The sequence below is a fragment of the Aulonocara sp. 'chitande type north' Nkhata Bay genome, linkage group LG23, assembly GCF_057382095.1.
Source record: "Aulonocara sp. 'chitande type north' Nkhata Bay isolate Kocher_YH1m ecotype deep benthic linkage group LG23, A_spYH_male_GT1.1, whole genome shotgun sequence".
Taxonomy (NCBI): Eukaryota; Metazoa; Chordata; class Actinopteri; order Cichliformes; family Cichlidae; genus Aulonocara; species Aulonocara sp. 'chitande type north' Nkhata Bay.
The window spans coordinates 4,714,353-4,734,410 of record NC_141365.1 but is presented as its reverse complement, the minus strand read 5'-3'; the positions used below and the strand labels follow the sequence as shown (position 1 = coordinate 4,734,410).

The 20,058-nt window shown below is 38.2% G+C and overlaps 2 protein-coding genes across 2 annotated transcripts; both read right to left on the bottom strand.

The window, feature by feature from the left end:
• Positions 1-273: 273 nt before the first annotated feature.
• On the bottom strand, positions 274-6,707 carry LOC147300982 (uncharacterized). Its single transcript, XM_086283024.1, has 12 exons — positions 6,525-6,707; positions 5,045-5,228; positions 4,743-4,885; positions 4,573-4,664; positions 3,900-4,434; positions 3,735-3,788; positions 3,565-3,627; positions 3,256-3,339; positions 3,067-3,158; positions 2,922-2,980; positions 2,640-2,783; positions 274-2,544 (listed from the first exon to the last, which is right to left on the bottom strand). Exons 1-12 carry the CDS (start codon positions 6,549-6,551, stop codon positions 2,372-2,374), a joined length of 1,650 nt encoding a protein of 549 aa, XP_086139150.1. The 5' UTR covers positions 6,552-6,707; the 3' UTR covers positions 274-2,371.
• Positions 6,708-17,369: 10,662 nt separating this feature from the next.
• Positions 17,370-18,593, bottom strand: LOC147300981 (chemokine XC receptor 1-like). The gene is made up of 2 exons (XM_086282611.1): positions 18,461-18,593; positions 17,370-18,364 (listed from the first exon to the last, which is right to left on the bottom strand). The coding sequence occupies exon 2, from the start codon at positions 18,345-18,347 to the stop codon at positions 17,370-17,372; it is 978 nt and encodes a 325-aa protein (XP_086138737.1). The 5' UTR covers positions 18,348-18,364; positions 18,461-18,593.
• Between the last annotated feature and the right edge of the window lie 1,465 nt (positions 18,594-20,058).

Below are 20,058 nucleotides of genomic sequence, written 5' to 3'. Positions count from 1 at the left end.
TATGATAAATGTGTAGCAACTGCGTGAGGCTATGATGTTAATATGGACCAAAATCACAAAGAATTAAGACAGCAAGGACTCTAATAAAGCATCCACTGGGTGTAACCTGTCCTTCTGTTTACTAAAAATTAAAGTCTCCAGCTGTGAAACGAGGACTTGACATCTATTCAGCACATAAGAAGTCAAACATTTACTAAGCAGGAGTTACGACTCACTTCTTAAGAAACCTGACAGTTCAAAAGTCCATTTCAAGATTATGTTTACAGACACTGTTTTGTATCGATAACATTAAAATTAGGTTTGACACAAAGTATGAATATGTTTTTACATTTATTTAAATGTGTCCAGATGAAGATATACATTGTAGCTGCTAGAAGAGCATTAGTACGGCTCTAAGAACAGGAAGTTACAGCAAGTTTAATCATTTTCTAAGCAGTTGATAAATGCATCTCTGTAGCTTGGCCGAGTTTAACTGAGTGAGTCACCAAATGGACCACAGACATAAACAAAGGCTACCTTTTACACAGCAGTGGGTTTATTGTTTTGAACTCAAAGTGAAATACCACAAAAGAAAAGCCATTTTACTGCTGAATCATGAGACATCAGTTTGCAGCTCATGCTGTAGTTTCATGGGGACGAAACTTGTGAGTGAGTGCTCCACTTCCACTTCCTCAAGTGGTCTTGATGAAAAGAGCATTTATTTGAAGTTTACACAGCTACATTCTGGCCTGAAAATATCGTAAGAGGTTTTTTTTTGTGATCCAGACAGAGTAATATTAAAACTAAGTAGCTGCCGCCATTGTTGGAAACTGGAATTGGCTGAGCCGCGCTATGAATTCTGAGATATGGTGGACCACGAAGAATACACCCAACCCCTCCTTCAAACCTGTCAATCATACACAGTACAACATGCAGTGAAACGCTTACTGCTGTGCAATTCTCGACCATTAAAAATACAAGAATGACCTCAAATTAAATATGGAAATTAAAAAGGTTTGCAAATCAGCAGTGTGCAGATTTACAGTGAACAGTAAAAAAAATTATTGAAATACATTATTTTGTTATTGAGTGCATGTACAGTGATGTGATATGCAGTGTTGGGAAGGTCACTTTGGCTCTGGATGGTGAGTAGAAGTTCTTGAGCATCTTCAGAGTGTTTGTGTGACAGGTCCTGTGTGATGTCAAGCCCCGGGTATGTGAAATTGTCTTCTCTCTCCACTGTTAAATATACACTGCCTAATAATGTCTGTTCTGTGTGGCTTTTCATTAGGCTTTTTTTCTTAATCTGACTGCAAGAAAATGCCTCCAAGACACGGCAAGGCTTTGAAATGGCAATACACAGGTGGATCTAACTTCATCCTCAAAGTACTGCTTAACTTTGATGAGAATTAATTTAACCTACGTTAGGAAAACTTCCCTTGAAAATGAAAAACAAGCTATATAGTGTGCCAGGGGCGTTTTTAGCCCAAAGATTTACTTTTTTTTGCTGTTTGTCTGTCGCACTACTAAAAATATAAAAATATTTTAAGGACTCTTCTATTTTTGGAGTGTATTTTTTTATGTATCTGTATTATATGATACACACACATTAAAAGTGAATCTCTGTCCAGAAAATACACTCAGTTTACTTTTTGCTCACTGTGAGCATCATTCATTATTCTCCCCAGTAATTAAGGTTAGGATATTTTTTTTTTATTCCAATCCATTCTTCTTTTGCAGCATTTAAATAACCTTTATCAGATTTGTTACAGACATTTCAAAAAAGTGTTTTGCTTTTCTTTTACAAATGTGGGGATTAAATTGAGTTAAAATGTACAAAACAGTGATGTCATGTTTTGTGACGAGGACCCAGGCACAGAGAGACTTGATGAATTTAAGAATTTCATGATTTAATAAAGAAATTTGCAGACTTGCACAGAGATGGTAAAATTATGATGACTGATAACAGAGACGAAGACAACAGACGATGAGGACAGGGAGGAACAGGGGTTTAACTGCACCAAGGAGACAGTCAGAGAGAACTCGGGACAACTGGAGACATTTAGGGATGCAGGGACTGACAGAGACGGGGAAGAAGTCTCACTGTGACGAGTAAAGTTTATCTTGCCTGGCTGGGCAGCTCTCTGGGTGCTCAGCACCCCCAAAGCTCTGATCCTAGAATCGCCCCTGTAGTGTGCTAAAGCAATATGCAGTCTGTGTAGTCTGCCTGGTGTATTGAAAAATTACGAGATACAATAAATAAGACCCTCAAGCACTACTTGCATTAAATGAGGAAGCAGCAGGTAAACAGTGTGATATGATCAGTGTGATGTAACCATACTATATATAAACTGTAAGAGAAATCTGATTGTGATTCAAACAAACCACAAAACTATTGTTTCTGACAAGTAAATATACCAACAATGATGGCTATAGAAAAAGAAATGGCTCCAGCGAAGAGGATTACTGACACAATATTAACAACAACATCTCTGAGTCTCCTCTGGAAATGAGAAAAACAGACATGAACTTGCTGCTTGTTTCTCTCGCTCATTCCTAAATGGCCTGTAACAGAAAAATACTAATATTATTATTCCTCATTAGATTTGATGCTGTATCTGATGCAGATTTTTATATTCAGACAGGCACAAGGCATTCACCTCGTTTTTCACTGCTCAAAATGACAATCCAGATTACATTCAGGAAATCCCATACTGTGAAAGCAATCATCACTTTCAGAAGCCAAGAGTCCCTCACGTTATTTCCGCACTCATTCTCCATAACACCAAGAAATATGACAGCAACTGGCCCAAAACAAACATGGAAATAATATCAGAGCAATGTAAAGGCAGTGGCAACTACTTCCACAAAAAAAGTCCAAACTCTTTTTTGATGGTGTAAAGTTAATACTCTTAAATTTACAAGTATAAGAATTTTCTTACTTGTAAATATATTATGGATAACAAAACAAACATTGGCAGCGTATTCACAAATCTTCCTTCTTGAAGAGAACGTGAAAAATGAAATAAACATTTTGCACAAATGTCAGTTGATATGTTTGCACATGCAAAGTGAAGTTAAACGTACCTTTCAGGACCACTTCTAATCCCCAGAGACAAAATTACTGTTCCAGTGAAATTAATCACTATCATCACACACACAAGAGCAAAGAAGATGACCTAAAAAATACATAAACACACACATTAAAAATACATGTGGGAAAAATTAAACAGATGTTGTTAATGAGACGGGTTTTACACCACCAGTTGTTCTCACCTTGGAGGAATCACCGATACTAAACAAGATCAGGGATGAGATTTCAACAGCCACACAGAGGACGTTGCCTGCTACCTTACACACCTACAAAATTTAAATAAAAACAACAGTGCATATAATAAGTTAGACAGTCTTGAAAGCCCTGAAAATCCATATTTTACCCTATGAAAGCAGGGGTAAGTTCCAGCACCCCGTGAACCCCCGGCTTTCAAACTAACTACATACTCAAAGAATTCTTGGAAGCAATACAAAGATGCAGGACAAGAAGAAAATAAAACACTGTGAGCACCAAAGGCCCCCAGCTCTTACCTTATTTATATGATGAAAAACAGCCTCACTGGCCAGTAAGACTTTGCCTATATTGGATATTACCTAACAAGACATGAAGTAGAACACAATTACATTTCTTTTTGTTCTTTTAAGGTGGGGCTGAATAGCATTTAGTGCGTGTCTTGAGTATCGTTAAATATGCTACTTACTTTCATCTCTGCCACCAAAACACAATCAAAACACATCAGTGCAATACCTGCTCGCTGAAAGTAAATCAGAAACAGGGAGCAGTGTTGTCAAAAAAAGCTCTTGCAAGGTTAATGAGTCACTTTGTGTACAGTGTTACAAAATCAAATCCACCTGTGGGTTCTTACTTCTTCTATGTTGGTGTTGCCCTTTGTGGTGCTTGGTGTAGTAGTTGTTTCCGGTGTAGTAGCTTTTTCCGGTGTAGTAGTTGTTTCCGGTGTAGTAGCTGTTTCCGGTGTAGTAGTTGTTTCCGGTGTAGTAGCTTTTTCCGGTGTAGTAGCTGTTTCCGGTGTAGTAGCTGTTTCCGGTGTAGTAGCTGTTTCCGGTGTAGTAGCTTTTTCCGGTGTAGTAGCTTTTTCCGGTGTAGTAGCTGTTTCCGGTGTAGTAGCTGTTTCTGGTGTAGTAGCTTTTTCCGGTGTAGTAGTTGTTTCCGGTGTAGTAGCTGTTTCCGGTGTAGTAGTTGTTTCCGGTGTAGTAGCTGTTTCCGGTGTAGTAGCTTTTTCCGGTGTAGTAGCTGTTTCCGGTGTAGTAGCTTTTTCCGGTGTAGTAGCTTTTTCCGGTGTAGTAGTTGTTTCCGGTGTAGTAGTTGTAGTAGTAGTGCGCTGAGGTAAGATGATATTCACATTTTCCCAGAATTTTACCCTTTGCTGAAGAAATGTTGCTCTGAAATATGTTAGAAGGGAATGAATGCTGATATAATTCATTTTCTGTTGCATTGTAATATTACAGAAATCTGAAGCAGGTCAGGTTCGATTTTCACCGTGGACGTCAGCCATAGAATATCAGAAATTTTAAAGTCACCTGAACATGATGTCCTGCTCTGCTTCTGTCGCAGTCCAGTTAACTCGGATCAAAGTTCTTTTGTGATTAATTGTGTGACTAACAGCTGAATCCTGAGAAGAGTGGCAAAACATAAGAGAGCTTCAGATTTACAAAAAATGAAAACAATAAATCAAATTCCAACTACTTACTTCCAAAACACCGCATTTCAGGAGTTGAGTGTTGTCAGGCTCAAGTAGAACAAATCTTCCAGTAAGACGTGTTTCATCTGCAACCTCTCGAGCCTCTAACATAAACCCTCTAAAATATGTGGATTCCTCGCTCTTGAGCAAAACTTGAAAATTGTTTCAAAAATTCATCCGAGCAAAGATTTGGGAAAAAGAGAATGAAGAGAGATTGTAATAACTTGTAAAAAAAATGTAAATTATAATTACACCAGACATTGCTGTGATAAACAAATTTAACAAAATAAAAACTACAGCGTTCCCTGTACCTGTAACAGGCTCTCCAGGATAGCTGCCGGGCACATATTCAACCATGAAGGGGGGGTTTGTGGTTTGAGGAGCTGCACCATTATGATCGGGTAACATTGAGTCACATGCTTCTGGGAAGTAACCCCCTGAATACCCATGCAGCTTTGAGATGATGTTAAGACTAATCAGAATCCACATCCACATCTGTCAAATAAATATCACAGTGATACCCAGGTCATCCATTGGCACTCTAAATATTTATTTACTTCTGCAAGTATTCATATACTTCCAGCATGTAGACTTCTAGTGGCAGATTACACTGAAAGTGTTTGCTTTAAAGATGCTTGAGAGTATAATGTCATTGTCATTCATAGATTTGCGAGTATTGAGCAGCCGACACATTGCTGGACATAAATGTTAGGTTAAAACTTTTTCGCCTTTTAACTACTGTTTGATTACAAATGCAGTTTTGGTGGACAGAGCCAGCATGAGGTGTATGTGGATTTCTCTAGGAAAACTATTAGGGGGGAAAGCCGTTTTAGAGAGCTCTCAGTTTTATCCATTAAACTTTGATTTGATTTGATTTGATTTTATTGATTAGCATTCAAATTCAAATCTCAGTGAAAACAGTGAGAAAAAAAAAACAAAAAAAAACAGTGAAAACAGAACAAAAATCTACCATAAAGAAAGAAAGCATGAGACAAGGCTAATCAAAAGGTATTGGCTGAAGCATTTGCTTATTACGCCAACCCTTTTCACAAAATATCTTTTTGTATGCAGCTCCTGTACACAGGGCTTGAAGAAAATAATAAAACAAAGCAAAAACCAAACAAACAAACAAACAAACAAACAAACAAACAAAACAAAGAAAAAAAACCTTTCCACCTTAGATAAGTAACTACATCAAAGTAAAGAATCAAGAGGTTGTTGTTTTTTTTCTCCTTTTTGTTCTTTTCATTCTTGATATTTATATTTTTCTAATACTCTATTTTTAAACATGTTTTTAAACAAGGAAAATGAACTACACCTTTTTAAATCACTGTCATAACTATTCCACAGGTTAACTCCTCTAACAGAAACACATCTCTGCTTTATATTTGTCCTCATCTTGTTTTTCTTAAAGAAATCTGTTCCCCTTAAGTCATATTGACTCTCTCTGACTTTGAACAGCTTCTGAGTACTGGGGCAAAGCAAGTTATTTTGTGCTTTATACATTATCTGTGCCATTTTATATTCAACTAAATCATAAAATTTCAGGGTATTCAGATTAATAAACAAAATGTTAGTTGGTTCTATATAGTTTGATTGGTTTATAATTCTTATAGCTCTTTTTTGTAACTTGAAAATATGAAGAGTGTTCGTTTTATATGCATTACCCCATATCTCCAGACAGTAAGTCATATATGGTAAGTCATATAAACTTGAAAAGGATTTCAACATTTCTCTGGCAAATATTAAACACAGACTGACAAAAACAACTGAGTAAGAACAGTTTCTTACCTTAAAGTAAATGTTTGCACACCACATCTAATAATGTGAATCAGAAAGCTAAGAGAATCAAAATAAACCTGAACATCTGAGTTGACAAAGAAAAATATCTCCTCTTTGAAAGTCCCTCTAAGAGAAATAGAAGAAACCCTGCAAATGTCTCAGAAGAAATGAGTCCACCCTCCAGGACAGTTACAGTTGTTGCAATGTGTGTTAGTGGGCGGTGCTACAGCTGTAATTGAGGAAGCTGGAACATTGTGATAAACAAAACACATTTCCCTTCACTTGTGAAATGAAAGACATATCCTGGATTATTTTCCTAGTCTCTTACTTCCTCTGTGTGTGTCACCATCCATATCACTAGTTCAATTAATCTGGCTCAGTGAGCAGATATACTGTGATGTGTAAGGCTTTGGATTGACGTTATTCAGTCCCATTGTCTTTAGTGGACCCTACTGGTCTAGGGTCCATATATATTGTGCTATTGTACTACAACCAATCAGAAAATTATGAAGGATCTGAGCTATGTAAATGTTGTCATTGTAGATGTGAGTCAGCCAGATTATGATTATCAGTGTGACTCATAGTTAATCATGAACAAAGACAGGACCATACAGGTTTCAATCTGAGGTACATGAAGCTTCTTGATCCACACCTCAGATCAAGCAGCCGTCCAGTTTAAAGTTAATCCACAAGAAGAAAGAACAAACAAAAAGAAACATCAAAAAATGTTTGGCATGAAATTTCCTTTATAACAACCCAAACATACACCGAAGCATTTTCAGGAATACAGCAGTGCTTTAAATCATAACCCATCTAAAGCAGCAGTCTCCAACCTTTTTTGCGCCACGGACCGGTTTATGCCCGACAATATTTTCACGGACCGGCCTTTAAGGTGTCGCGGATAAATACAACAAAATAAAACCAGTACCGGTACCGAAAAAAGAAAATTTATTCATAACACACGTGAAAAGACCCAGGAAAACCGAGTTAACGATAAAAACGATAACAAAATAACTCTGAAAACCGATAAAAACCCTGAAAACTATACATTTCACACCTGAGCCTCAACTCTCGCGGCCCGGTACCAAACGACTCACGGACCGGTACCGGTCCGAGGCCCGGGGGTTAGGGACCGCTGCTCTAAAGGTATTTTTCATGATGTGGTAAAACATGAACAAAGGGCAGAAAAACACACAGATTGCATTTTGTTTGTGATGTGGAAGCATAATAGTGGTCAATCAAAAGTGATTATTGTGCAGTCGAATTTCTTTGGAAAGGGTGTGTCGAGATCATAATGAACACTGAGCTGTGACTTGAGATGGTGCCTTCAAATGCTACAACATGCCTCGGTGTTCGCCTCGGTGTTTGGGGGTGACATCCCTTGGCATTGCTGACTGTGGATATGACATCCTCGACATTTTGTGGGTGATGCCTGTGGAGGTCATGCCGCTGCATTTGTAGATGATACCACGGGTGTTTAAAATGGTGCCATTATGTTTGGGGATGATCCCATTGCTCTTTAGGGTGATGCCACAACCTGCTGCAGTGTTTCGAGGTGAAGCTATGAGCTGCGTCTTTAACGTGATGACACAACATACCATTGTTGTTGGTGCTGTGACTTTCCATGTCTGTTTGAGTTGATGTCACAACCTGCAGTTCTCTTACAAACAGAAGTGACCTCGTTTTCTCATATGCTACAAATACTGCTAAATACTGTCACAGAGTGTCACAATCAAACCTCTGCCTGAAAAAGCCATTAATATTTTTTCTCTAAATAATTTAGTTGCAATGAATATTTAATTTTCAAGACAGCCAGATGCAGTGCCATGATTTGTGTTATTCCTGGCAATACTTTTATGCAGTTATAGTGTCTTTTAAACAGAAATCTAGATCCACTAGAGAACCTTTGTGAAGGTAAAAATGTTGTAAATGGTAAATGGCCTGTATTTATATAGCGCTTTACTAGTCCCTAAGGACCCCAAAGCGCTTTACATATCCAGTCATCCACCCATTCACACACACATTCGCACACTGGTGATGGCAAGCTACATTGTAGCCACAGCCACCCTGGGGCGCACTGACAGAGGCGAGGCTGCCGGACACTGGCGCCACCGGGCCCTCTGACCACCACCAGTAGGCAACGGGTGAAGTGTCTTGCCCAAGGACACAACGACCAAGGCTGTCCAAGCCGGGGCTCGAACCGGCAACCTTCCGATTACAAGGCGAACTCCCAACTCTTGAGCCACGATCGCTGTAAATATGAGAATTTATTTTTAAAATTTCACTTTCAAATTTCATCTTCACACACTTGTGTTTTAAATTTACAGTTACAGAAAAAACATTCACAAATGTTTAGATTGATATCTAAATATACTGAGAGCTGCAAACTTGTAATTCAAATTTTACTCATTTATTTTTTGGGGGATGTGATGAAATGGGAGATTTAGATCACGACAAATGTGTAGCAACTGCGTAAGGCTATGATGTTAATATGAACCAAAGTCTCTGTTACACGCACCTTGTTCAGTATGTTTCACAAAGAATTAAGACAGCAAGGACTCTAATAAAGCATCCACTGGGTGTAACCTGTCCTTCTGTTTACTAAAAATTAAAGTCTCCAGCTGTGAAACGAGGACTTGACATCTATTCAGCACATAAGAAGTCAATCATTTACTAAGCAGGAGTTACGACTCACTTCTTAAGAAACCTGACAGTTCAAAAGTCCATTTCAAGATTATGTTTACAGACACTGTTTTGTATCAGTAACATTAAAATTAGGTTTGACACCAAGTATGAATATTTCTTTACTTTTATTTAAATGTGTCCAAATGAAGATATACATTGTAGCTGCTAGAAGAGCATTAGTACGGCTCTAAAAACAGGAAGTTACAGCAAGTTTAATCATTTTCTAGGCAGTTGATAAATGCATCTCTGTAGCTTGGCAGAGTTTAACTGAGTGAGTCATCAAATGGACCACAGACATAAACAAAGGTTTCAGTTTGCAGCACATGCTGTAGTTTCATGTGGATGAAACTTGTGAGTGAGTGCTCCACTTCCTGTTTACACCATTTATTAATACTTGAGTTATAAGTGTTTGTCTAACCACACCGTGACTTTCAGGACATAGAGATGGGCTGGCTGTTATAGCTAGAAACTCCTTAAACATGTCATCTAGTGAAGACCCCTTCTTTTAACTAATTTGATATTCAGATGAAGAAGACAAATAGCACTAACCTTTTCTATCTGATATTAATCTATAGACCACTTGGATTAGCTAGGATTTTCTTTGTGGAGTTTGGGGACTTTTTATTGTCCACCATCAAGCTGGAAAGAATCCTGCTGCTAGGGGATTTTAATTTCCATATTATTAAATTTAATTTAGTGACAGAATCAGATTCACAGAATCATCTGATTATGTCACCGGCTCTGGATATCAGACCAGTCTGTCGTGAGGACATTTTTATAAGCGATCATAAACGTCTTTTATTTGATCTCTACTTTATCTGTGATCTGAAGAGAAAGAAGGAAAATAAAAATATATTTCTATTTCCTGTGTGCCCTTTGTTCATGTGAAGCATTTACAACTAAATACTGACTCTGTGGTGAAAGAATTTGGAATTATTTGATAATAATCTACCTGAAACTGATGATATGGAACAGCATGTGGCCTCCTTCAGTTCACAATGTCTAAAAATTCTTGAAATCAGGAAAGGTGGCACTGTTAAATCCCCACCCTGGTTCACAGAAACTATCCCCAGCTTTAGGTTAATTTGCTGTAAAACTGAGCACCAGTGGAAAGCCACAAAACTTGAGGTTTATAAGCTCCACTTGAAAGAACTATTATCTACCTTTAACGACATAGTGAAAGATGCAAGAGCCACTTATTTCTCTAAATAACCTGCAGTAGGAAAAAGAAACCCTAAGGTTCTCTTCGATACAGTGAAAAACATCATCTCTTCTCCAACTTGCAATGACTTTTTAAGCTTTTTTCAAGATAAGATCAGTAGCCTGACAGGACATTTTACTCCCTTAGATAGCCCCCTTCAACTGTGATCTCCCAAACCCCATAATTATGGAATCTTTTCACCCAGTTTCTTTAAAGCATCTATTGAGTACTTACTCAAATTAAACTTTCAACGAGTCTGAAGAAGATGCTGAAACATTTTTCTAATTTTTAACCTTAGAGAGCTTTGTATCACATCTTGTGAGCATCTTAACAACGGAAAATGATGAAAACCAAAAATCCCACTGTTGACATTTAATCCTGATATTATATACTTTTCTTTTTCATTTTAGTTGTTAAGGGTTCGTGTTTTCCTTATAATCTCTCCCAAGTATTAGTTCATCAGTCTGTGGTTGTGGTTTCCACATCAATGGAAAATTGTCTTCTGTTCACCAAGCCATACACAAATCAGTCAAATCATATCAACCCGGATTCATACATATACACATTCAAAACAACAACAATAAAACCCATCACAGCATCTCATTATTCAGTATGTGGGGAAATGAAAGCTAAGTTAGGACTAAATAAACATGAAACCGATACTGATCTGGTGATCATATTTTTAAAACTATATTAAAGCATTCCAGGGTCTCGACTATAACCTTTAAGGCTACTGTGAATATTTGAAATGAACTTTGACTGTACTGTTAGACTTTAGTGCAACCACTGCTTGAATTGTAAATGATGAGTCAGTCTTACTCGAATCAGGCAAAAATTCCTTTTAGACCAAAGTTCTGTGAGAAGGTTCTAATTGTCCTTCATGATCACCATCCCAGTTCTGTAGGCCCTTCAGAGTTTGTCCCTCTTTGTGATAGCATAACAAGATGTTGGTAATTTTCCCATTAAAACAGTTATTTTAGCGACAGCCACGCACACAAAATTTCCTATTATTTTGACTTACTATCTAATATTTAATATATAACAAGTTGCAACAAATCTCCTGTCAGAGCTCCAACAGTATATTCAAACTTCATGTGTCCCTTGAGTGCAACAAAGCTTTCATGTTTTCTATATTATCCTTTTTTACATTTCTGTATGTTTAACATGTTCTTTCACTTTGGCATTATTAATAATTAATTATACTTTACATGCAAGACATGCTTCTTGCAAAATAATCACTTAAAAAAAATCATGTAAGCTAGCCTCAAGGGTTACCATTTTATTTTAAAATGTCTTGTTTCTGCTCAACTTCCACCAGGTGTCACCTTTGAGCACGACAAATGAGCTCTGCAGCAGCAACAACATTGCAGGTGTTGTGCGTGTCATTTTAACAATAAAAGTGAATATTTTTTTCATCAAAAGAGGTTATTTTTTTGTGTTGCAGAGAAAACATTAGTGTTTTTAGTGGGAGAAATGTTTTGTCACTCATTCAAGAGACTTATTCACTCTCAGCAGACTGCAGGTTTCCCCAACTTTATAAGCTTCAACTGTGGCTTCTTCCCAGAGTCTGAGACATGCGTGGGATTAGGTTAATTGATGATACTAATTTAAGGATGAATAGTTATCTGTTTCTATATTTTTATCTAATTTTTTTTAAATCTTTGATGCTTATATACCTCATTATTTTATATTCATAATTGCCACATCTTTTTTAATCACACATTAATATTATATCTTTTATTACACAAATATGTATTATACTTTATTCTTTCATGAGTTACTTACAAGTTTCTCTTTGTTCACAGCCATTGACATGTCAAAGAGGTTAACACGTGAGAAGCAGATCGAAATTGTGTTGATATCTGGTGAACGCAGTAACCGGGTCATTGCAGCAGATTTCAATGCAAGACACCCTACGAGACCACCCATCTCCCATGCTACAGTCAGCAAACTGCTTGCTAAGTTTCGTGAAACTGGTTCAGTGTTGGATTTGCCAAAATGTGGACGCAAGAAAACTGTCACTAATGAAGAAACATCAGTGGCTGTCCTAGCTTCATTCAGCAAGAGCCCACAGCGTAGCACTCGCCGCATGTCACTGGAGAGTGGCACTAGTCGAACGTCCCTTCGGCGGATATTAGCTACTCACAAATGGCACCCTTACAAACTCCAGCTACTGCAGCATCTCAACGAGGATGACCCAGATCGGCGCACAGAATTTGCAGAATGGGCAAAACAAAAATTGGAACAGGACCCTCAGTTCACGCAGAAGATTTTGTTCAGTGATGAGGCAAACTTTTATGTGAATGGTGAAGTTAACAAACAAAACCACTGCTATTGGTCTGACACTAACCCACATTGGATGGATCCCTCCAAGACTGTTGGACCAACAAAAGTGATGGTTTGGTGTGGTATATGGGGTACAACGACAGTGGGTCCATTCTTCATCAATGGAAACCTCAAGGCCACTGGATATTTGAAATTGCTACATGATGACGTGTTTCCCTCTTTATGCACTGAAGCTGGCACGTTCCCTGAGATTTTCCAGCAGGATGGTGCACCACCACATTATGGGTGCCAGGTCCGAGCATTCCTAGATGAACAGTTTCCTGGAAAGTGGATTGGTCATCGTGGGCCAGTTGAATGGCCCCCAAGGTCTCCCGATCTGACCCCCTTAGACTTTTATCTTTGGGGTCATCTGAAGGCAATTGTCTATGGTCTGAAGATATGAGATGTGCAGCACCTGAAACTACGGATACTGGATGCCTGTGCTGGCATTTCTCCTGTGGGGTTGCTATTAGTGTGTGAAGAGTGGAAGAAGAGGGTTGCATTGACAATCCAACACAATGGGCAGCACATTGAACACATTTTATAAGTGGTCAGAAACTTGTAAATAACTCATGAAAGAATAAAGTTACGTTGAAACCAAGCACACCATTATTTTTCTTGTGACATTACCAATAAGTTTGATGTGTCACATGGCCCTCTTCCTATTGAAAAAACAAAAGTTGTATCCAAGATGGCCGACTTCTAAATGGCCACCATGGTCACCACCCATCTTGAGGAGTTTGGCCCCTCACATATACTAATGTGCAAACAAAATGCCACACCCATACAACACAAGCCCCCGCCTTAGGAATGTTTGGGGGATGCTTCCTGCGCTGCGCTGTAGATGGCACAGCAAGGTACAGGATATTTAAGGTGTTTGGTAAAGGCCAGCCAAGAGGAAAACATCTCCATAGAAACTGCAAAAGTAGGGAGGAGTCGTTTTTGTTCTGATTACGGGGAGATGTCCGCTCCAGGAGATTTAAGATGACCCAAGGGCCGGACCCAGCTCCAAATAAGGGGAGAAGCCAAGTCTGAACCATGACTTTTAACCATTCATATTACTATTCTGTTTCTGTGTCTCATAATAAAAGTGTTTACTGCTTGGGTACGGTGCTCTTTTTCCTTTTGGCATGCTGAACAAAGGAGGAGACACAGTGCTGTTATTAACTTGAACCTTTATATTAATACATTTTGAAAATGTATACTTTGGGTTTACTCATTTTCTCTCATAAGAAAAATTAACCCAATTCAGGGCTCCAGGATGGATGGATGGAATCTTGATATTTGTTTAATTATATTATTTGCTTTATTATTAGGTTATAGCATCACCACAAAACTACAACAGCTGCTGGGGCAGCACAGGCGTAATGTTACAATACAACCATCTGTCTCACCTTCCATTCTCAAACCGTGGATGGTTCACTTGTTAGTTAAGTGAGCTAAACATTACACTATGGACCCACTCACCAGATGTCTTGAGGTGATGATTATATCTGCCCCTTTGTATTTCTTCATATTCATTTTCAAATTAAAAGTCCTTTACTGTTTTAGTGAACAAAAGCTCTTAGTTTTGTAACAGTAGATCTGTTTTGTGTATTTGTCAAATCCTTTTTACTGATAAAACGAAACAGTACATATAAATATCTAACTACTTGCTAGTTGCCATGTTATGCCATGTATGTATGTGGGTGTGTGTGTGACGGGGGAAACCAACAAGCTCCAACTTCATCAAGTGAGTGGATATAGTCATATACATGTGCTTCAGAGACATACCTAATCATTCTTCGCATTACACCTCAGCTCACCAGGTTATGGCCTTACCTTAAATTGGTGTCTAAGTCTAAACAGGAAAAGAAATAGTTTTTGAATCGTTTCTGATTTCTAAGAGAAGTCCAATGATCAGGCTCAGATGTGGGTTTAAAAAGTTTGTTATTTACAGTTTTCAGTTTTAAACAAGTTTTTTTGCTACAGATTTCTAAAATATTTGTGTTTTCTTGTTTTTATGACTGGTAGTCTATTGCATTAGTTAAACACGCTACTAAACTCTGTGTTTTTTGTGTTTATCAATGAATATTTCTGGAAAGTTAGATATCATTTGAGGGAAATCTGTGTAATTTTATTTATTATTCTAAAGTCATAGATATAATTGACTGACCTACACAGGATTTCAGGACTAACTCTAACCCCCGGCTTCATCACACTCATTTTAATTTACCTTTTGACTTTTTGATGAGCTGCCTCAGCGATGTACACTTGTAATAAAATTATGTCTGTAAAAACAAACAAAAGAACAAACTAAGGTATATGTAAACATTTGATGGTTACATTCACGTGTTCCTACATTTCTAGAGTCTGAACCGACACACGTATTGTCTGTCTCACACAAAAATATGTAGAATCACTTTATTTCTTCCATGTGTCACCAATAGGTTGGATGCCAGTTTATTTTCAGGGACAAGAAGTAAATGTGCTGAATGCTTTACCTCTCTATGGTGAAAATGAAAAGTATTTTTCGGATATCAAAAAATGTTCTGTGTGATGATGTGGCAAATGTATTTATTTTTTCTGTGGATGAAAATACAGTAAAATAACTGCAGTGCTACAACAACAACAGTCTTTTTAAGACTCTTTTTTTTCCCACACTCTTTCGAACAGGAAGTCTGCAAATCTTGAGATGCATCACCTTTCAAAGGTTAACTGTATACCACAGACTTCCTGGACCTGAGAAAGGGATGCGTACTTGACTCCACAAAGTGCTGAGATCACTTCCACTTCAGTGCTATTATATTGACTTTTCCTAGACTCTGAGATTCAGCTCATCAAGCTAAAGGATATTTTGGCCATGGTCTTACAATTTTGTAATACTGAGAAAATACAGATATTTGTGGATAGTGGTTTAGCAGATATAATAACAGAATATATTATGTATATATATATATGATAAAAACAAATATATGATTAAAATAAAGAATTATATTGGTTAAACATGAAATAACGTAAACTGTTTCATGGTAAATTAGTATGAGATCACAAATTATAACAATACCAAATGAAAAGCTAATGTTGACTCAACCTAACTTTGTGTCATGGTCCTGAGTCTGTTGAATCAGTGTTTTTGTTTGGATTAAGAGTGTCTTATGTTATGGATAAATTCTTATTCGGAATTGCTATTACTTAGGTTCTGGTTTCTGTGCTCCCTCTGTTTAGTGTCTGTGTCTCTGTGCCTGCACTGAAGTTATCCCTGTCCTTGTGTTCCCTGTGTACTGTGTCAGTATCGGGTCTCTGAGTCTGTAAGTTCTGTTGGTGTGCTTCCTGTTTTACTTTGAAGGTACGTGTCTGTATTCTGTGTTGCTTCCCTTGTCTCATCCTGTGCAATTAGTCCCAGCTGTGTTTCCTTTCTGTGTCCTGTTTGATCACCCCACTGTGTATTTTAGTCCCGTCATGGCCTGAGATTCAGTTTCAAAGCTGCTACTACATCCCTTGAGTTTTTGCAGCCTCAATAAAGCTGCCTTCTTTAGTTCACTCCTTCATTGTCCATGAGTCCAGCATTTGGGTCCAATCTCCTGCCTGTCACACAGCGATTCATGTCCCTTTCTGTCCAATTGTTGTGTGCTTTTCATTGTATTCCAGCAGATTATTGTTTTTCACTTTATATAATGTCTATTCAAACGGTTTTTGTTTTTTGTTTTTTACAGAAAAGATGTTTCTACATGACCATCGGTCATATAAAAAGTTTCTGGGCAACTGCACCTCATTGTCTTAACTGGGGAGATATGAGTCGGAAATTTCACTAAGAAACAAAACACAAGGATACAAAATGCAATAACTAAGTTTACTAATAAACCCCACATCATAAAAACAACACAGGGTCAAATAATTACTTCACACTGTGTGACACACGCACACACACACACGATAAAAGCCTTGAAATTGATTGCCGGGTGCAACATATGACACATGGAGCAGTTCCTATTTTTTTTTGTAATTAGATAAATTTGATATGAGATATGCAATTTTACTAAAGGCACACTGGGAGAGAAAAACAATTAACAGGGCAAATAACATATGCAAGAAAATCAACTGAGTAGCTAGTACATTGTTCTTTTTTTTTTTTTTTTTTTTTTTTTTTTTTTTTCATAAATGACATCAGAAACAGCAGTATGCGACATTACGTGATGGCAGAGCTTCAGTTCATCCTTTGTCATTTTTTTTTTTTTTTTTTTTTTTTTTTTTTTTAATAAATAGGACAGGGGGAATGAATGAGAGAGAGAGGGGGAGAGAAAGAAAGAAAACCCAAGGGGAGAAGAGACGGTGAGAAGGGGGGGGAAGAGAGACAAAAAAAAAACAAAAAAAAAAACTCCTGGGTCACCTGTATGGAGAAAAAACAAACAAACAAACAAACAAACAAACAAACAAACAGAGGAGACAGCAAACAACAAAGAGCAACATAATAATAGAGAAAACAAAGCACCATCACAATAAACTAGCTAATCATAGATATCAGTATTTACTAAGTAATAAACGATATTGTGCAGCACGCAAGATAGACAGCGCACAGTGTGCTTTGAGGCAGCAGCCAAGAAAGCTTTAGTCCGCGTCTGTGAATACCCATGTGTGCATACCTGTGTGGATCAGCATGCTTGCTAGTACATTGTTCTACGTGATATGAGGTTTTCCATTCTAACCTGCAATAACTTTAAATGACTCCTAAACTTCACATCAACAAATGCATAACAGATGGGATTCAGGCAACAGTGGGAGAAAGCAATGAGCCTGCAAGCATAGAATGCATAGTCAAGCTGGGTGCTTGCTTCACATTCAACTAATGACGGGACCACATGAGCAGGCAAGACCCTCAAAAAGATTACAACATTGTACGGCACCCAGGCACTGAAGAATAGAGCAACTCTGCAGAAGACTAATTTGACTGCTTTGTTGCTTGTGTGAGATCTTGTTCTTGTGATTCTCACAATTATTATGAAGCAAAAAGTCATGACTGCAAAAGCAACTAGGAAGAAACCATTCTGTTGGATGACACCAATGGTTTCCCACAGTGGATCAATATATTCACAGCCCTGTGACTCTTTATCTTTGTGGTGGACCTTGGTGATTGAGCTGAAGAGGAGGGAGGGCATGGCTGCTCCAGTGCTGATTATCCAAATCAGGACAGACAGAAACACCCCGATGGAGTGTTTCGGTGTGCTGAGGTCAGACAGAGGATGGACCACAGCCAGGTATCTGTAGATGGTCATGATGGTCAGGAAGAGAATGCTGCTGTAAAACCCAGTGAAGAAGATAAAAGTCACAACTTTGCAGAGAATTTCAGAAAACACCCATCCCTGGACGTGGTAAATGGCCCAGAAAGGAAGACCGATGGTGAAGACGAGGTCAGAGATGGCCAAGTTGAGGATGAAAATGTTGGTCAGAGATTTAAGTTTTTCATACAAAGCCAGGATTATGAGGACAAGAATGTTTCCGACCAGGCTCAGTGTGATCACAACAGAGAAAATCGGAATGGCAAAGGATCCAAATATCACCACTCCACTCTTATCACAGATTTCATCCTCGTAGTAATAGTCATAGCTGAAGTTACCATAGGTTAAATTGGCTGGATTTGCCATTTCTGTCACACAGGAATCTAGGAGACAAGGGTATGACTTTAATGACACGTTGCAATGGATTTCTCTTTATAAATACAAAAGAGTATTGTAAAGACAATAAATAAATAACGTACCTCTTGCTTGATGAAATGCCAAACGTCTGTTGGTTGAAACGACTTCTGCGGTTATTTTATTATGTATTTATTTATTTTTTGCAGTAGTACGTTGGGATGAGACACTCGATGCTGACGTTTCTGCAGTGTGTCGAGCTACTTAAGCGCCGATGTTTCTAAACACTACTTCCAAGTGTGAGTCAAACACCCGCATCACGTGACCGTGTGGCGACGTGGTGCTAAACGCAGATTTTGGTGCGTTTAGCCAGGCTTTCAGCAGATGACTTACCTTGACATGAATGACTGAATTCACGTTTTAATACCATCTCAACTGTTTGCACACGCGCATGCATAAGGGTAAATAACTGTGTCGTTATCATTTTTGCCGTGTTGTGAAAACTAGTGTGGACTTTCCGCCCACTTAATTACACAAATTAGTACAAATGAGAAAAAGAGGCGAACTGCTGGGTGAGCGGAACGAACTCAGATCAGCGGAGAGAGCGAGAGCGGCACATTCATTAAGTTACTGTAATAGAAACCTGCTGTGCTTTCAAAGAGCAAAATAAAGCAGGAAATCATTTTCAGCTCTTTATCCCATCTATTCTCTTTTTCTCGACTTTCAACAGAAAATATAAAATATTTTGCTGCATTAAGCGACTTCATCTTGAGCCAGAAACTGTTGGAAAAAAGTGTGAAAGCCTAAAGACAATACAAGAAAAGACACATTAACCTTCACATACACCTCCTTTTTTAATTGTCACTGACACATGTGTTGTAAATATCTCACAAACAAAGGTAGGTGAAATCAAAACCTGAAACTCAGACTGAGTCTGGTACAGCATCCGCGGCAACAGAAATGACAAATAAAGTGAGGGGAGGCTTCTTTATCCTCCGATGAGCCACTTCTGCACCATTCAGATTTAAAAAGGAATTGACCAGTGTGAAATGGACTGTTGTAATTGGTCAGAATAAGCATACCATAACATAATGAAACGGATCTTTTAGTTATTTAGAAGGAAAGCAAATGTAGTCTTGTCTATTTAAATATTTATCTTTGAAGAAACTGTGACCAAACTAATAAAACCAAAAAAATAAAACAACAGGGCAGCTTCTAGTTTTATTTAACAGTGTGAGGAACAAACCTAACGAAACTACCAGAAAGCTTCAGTTAACCATTTCTTTGAGGATTGCAAAGTTCGGGAGTTAACAGCTGAAATACTGTTTTTTTTTCTATCACAAAACATATAGCAGTGTTTGTGCAACTGAATTACTAAGCGACTGAAACAGCCTCTAATAGCGGGAGAAAATAGTATTTCTGATGCACATTTTCATTACAGTCACAGTTCGTTTTCTTTAACAGTCTCATTGTTTGGTGCTTCTCCAAAACATCTGTCAATCGTTATTATTTAAAGCCTGTTTTTTTTTTTGTTGGTTTTTTTTTTTGGGGGGGGGGGGGGGGGGGGGGGGGGTTAGCCCTCTTTAGAATTATGCAACGCTTAAAAACCACACCTGTGTACAATGGCGTGTCCAGCGGGGTGGCCTGGGGGGGCACAGGCCACCCCCCCAACCAGACTGGCCACCCCAGGTGCCACCCCAAAGGCAAAACAATAAAATTCAAT

Bases quoted from the DNA above. Each gene is read 5' to 3' on its own strand.
- LOC147300981 (XM_086282611.1), bottom strand. From the start codon at position 18,347: ATGGCAAATCCAGCCAATTTAACCTATGGTAACTTCAGCTATGACTAT.
- LOC147300982 (XM_086283024.1), bottom strand. From the start codon at position 6,551: ATGTGGTGTGCAAACATTTACTTTAAG. The intron at 5,229-6,524 runs GTAAGAAACTGT...TTTATTTGACAG, and splicing joins GTGCAAACATTTACTTTAAG to ATGTGGATGTGGATTCTGAT. The intron at 2,545-2,639 runs GTGAATGCCTTG...TTTCTGTTACAG, and splicing joins TTTGAGCAGTGAAAAACGAG to GCCATTTAGGAATGAGCGAG.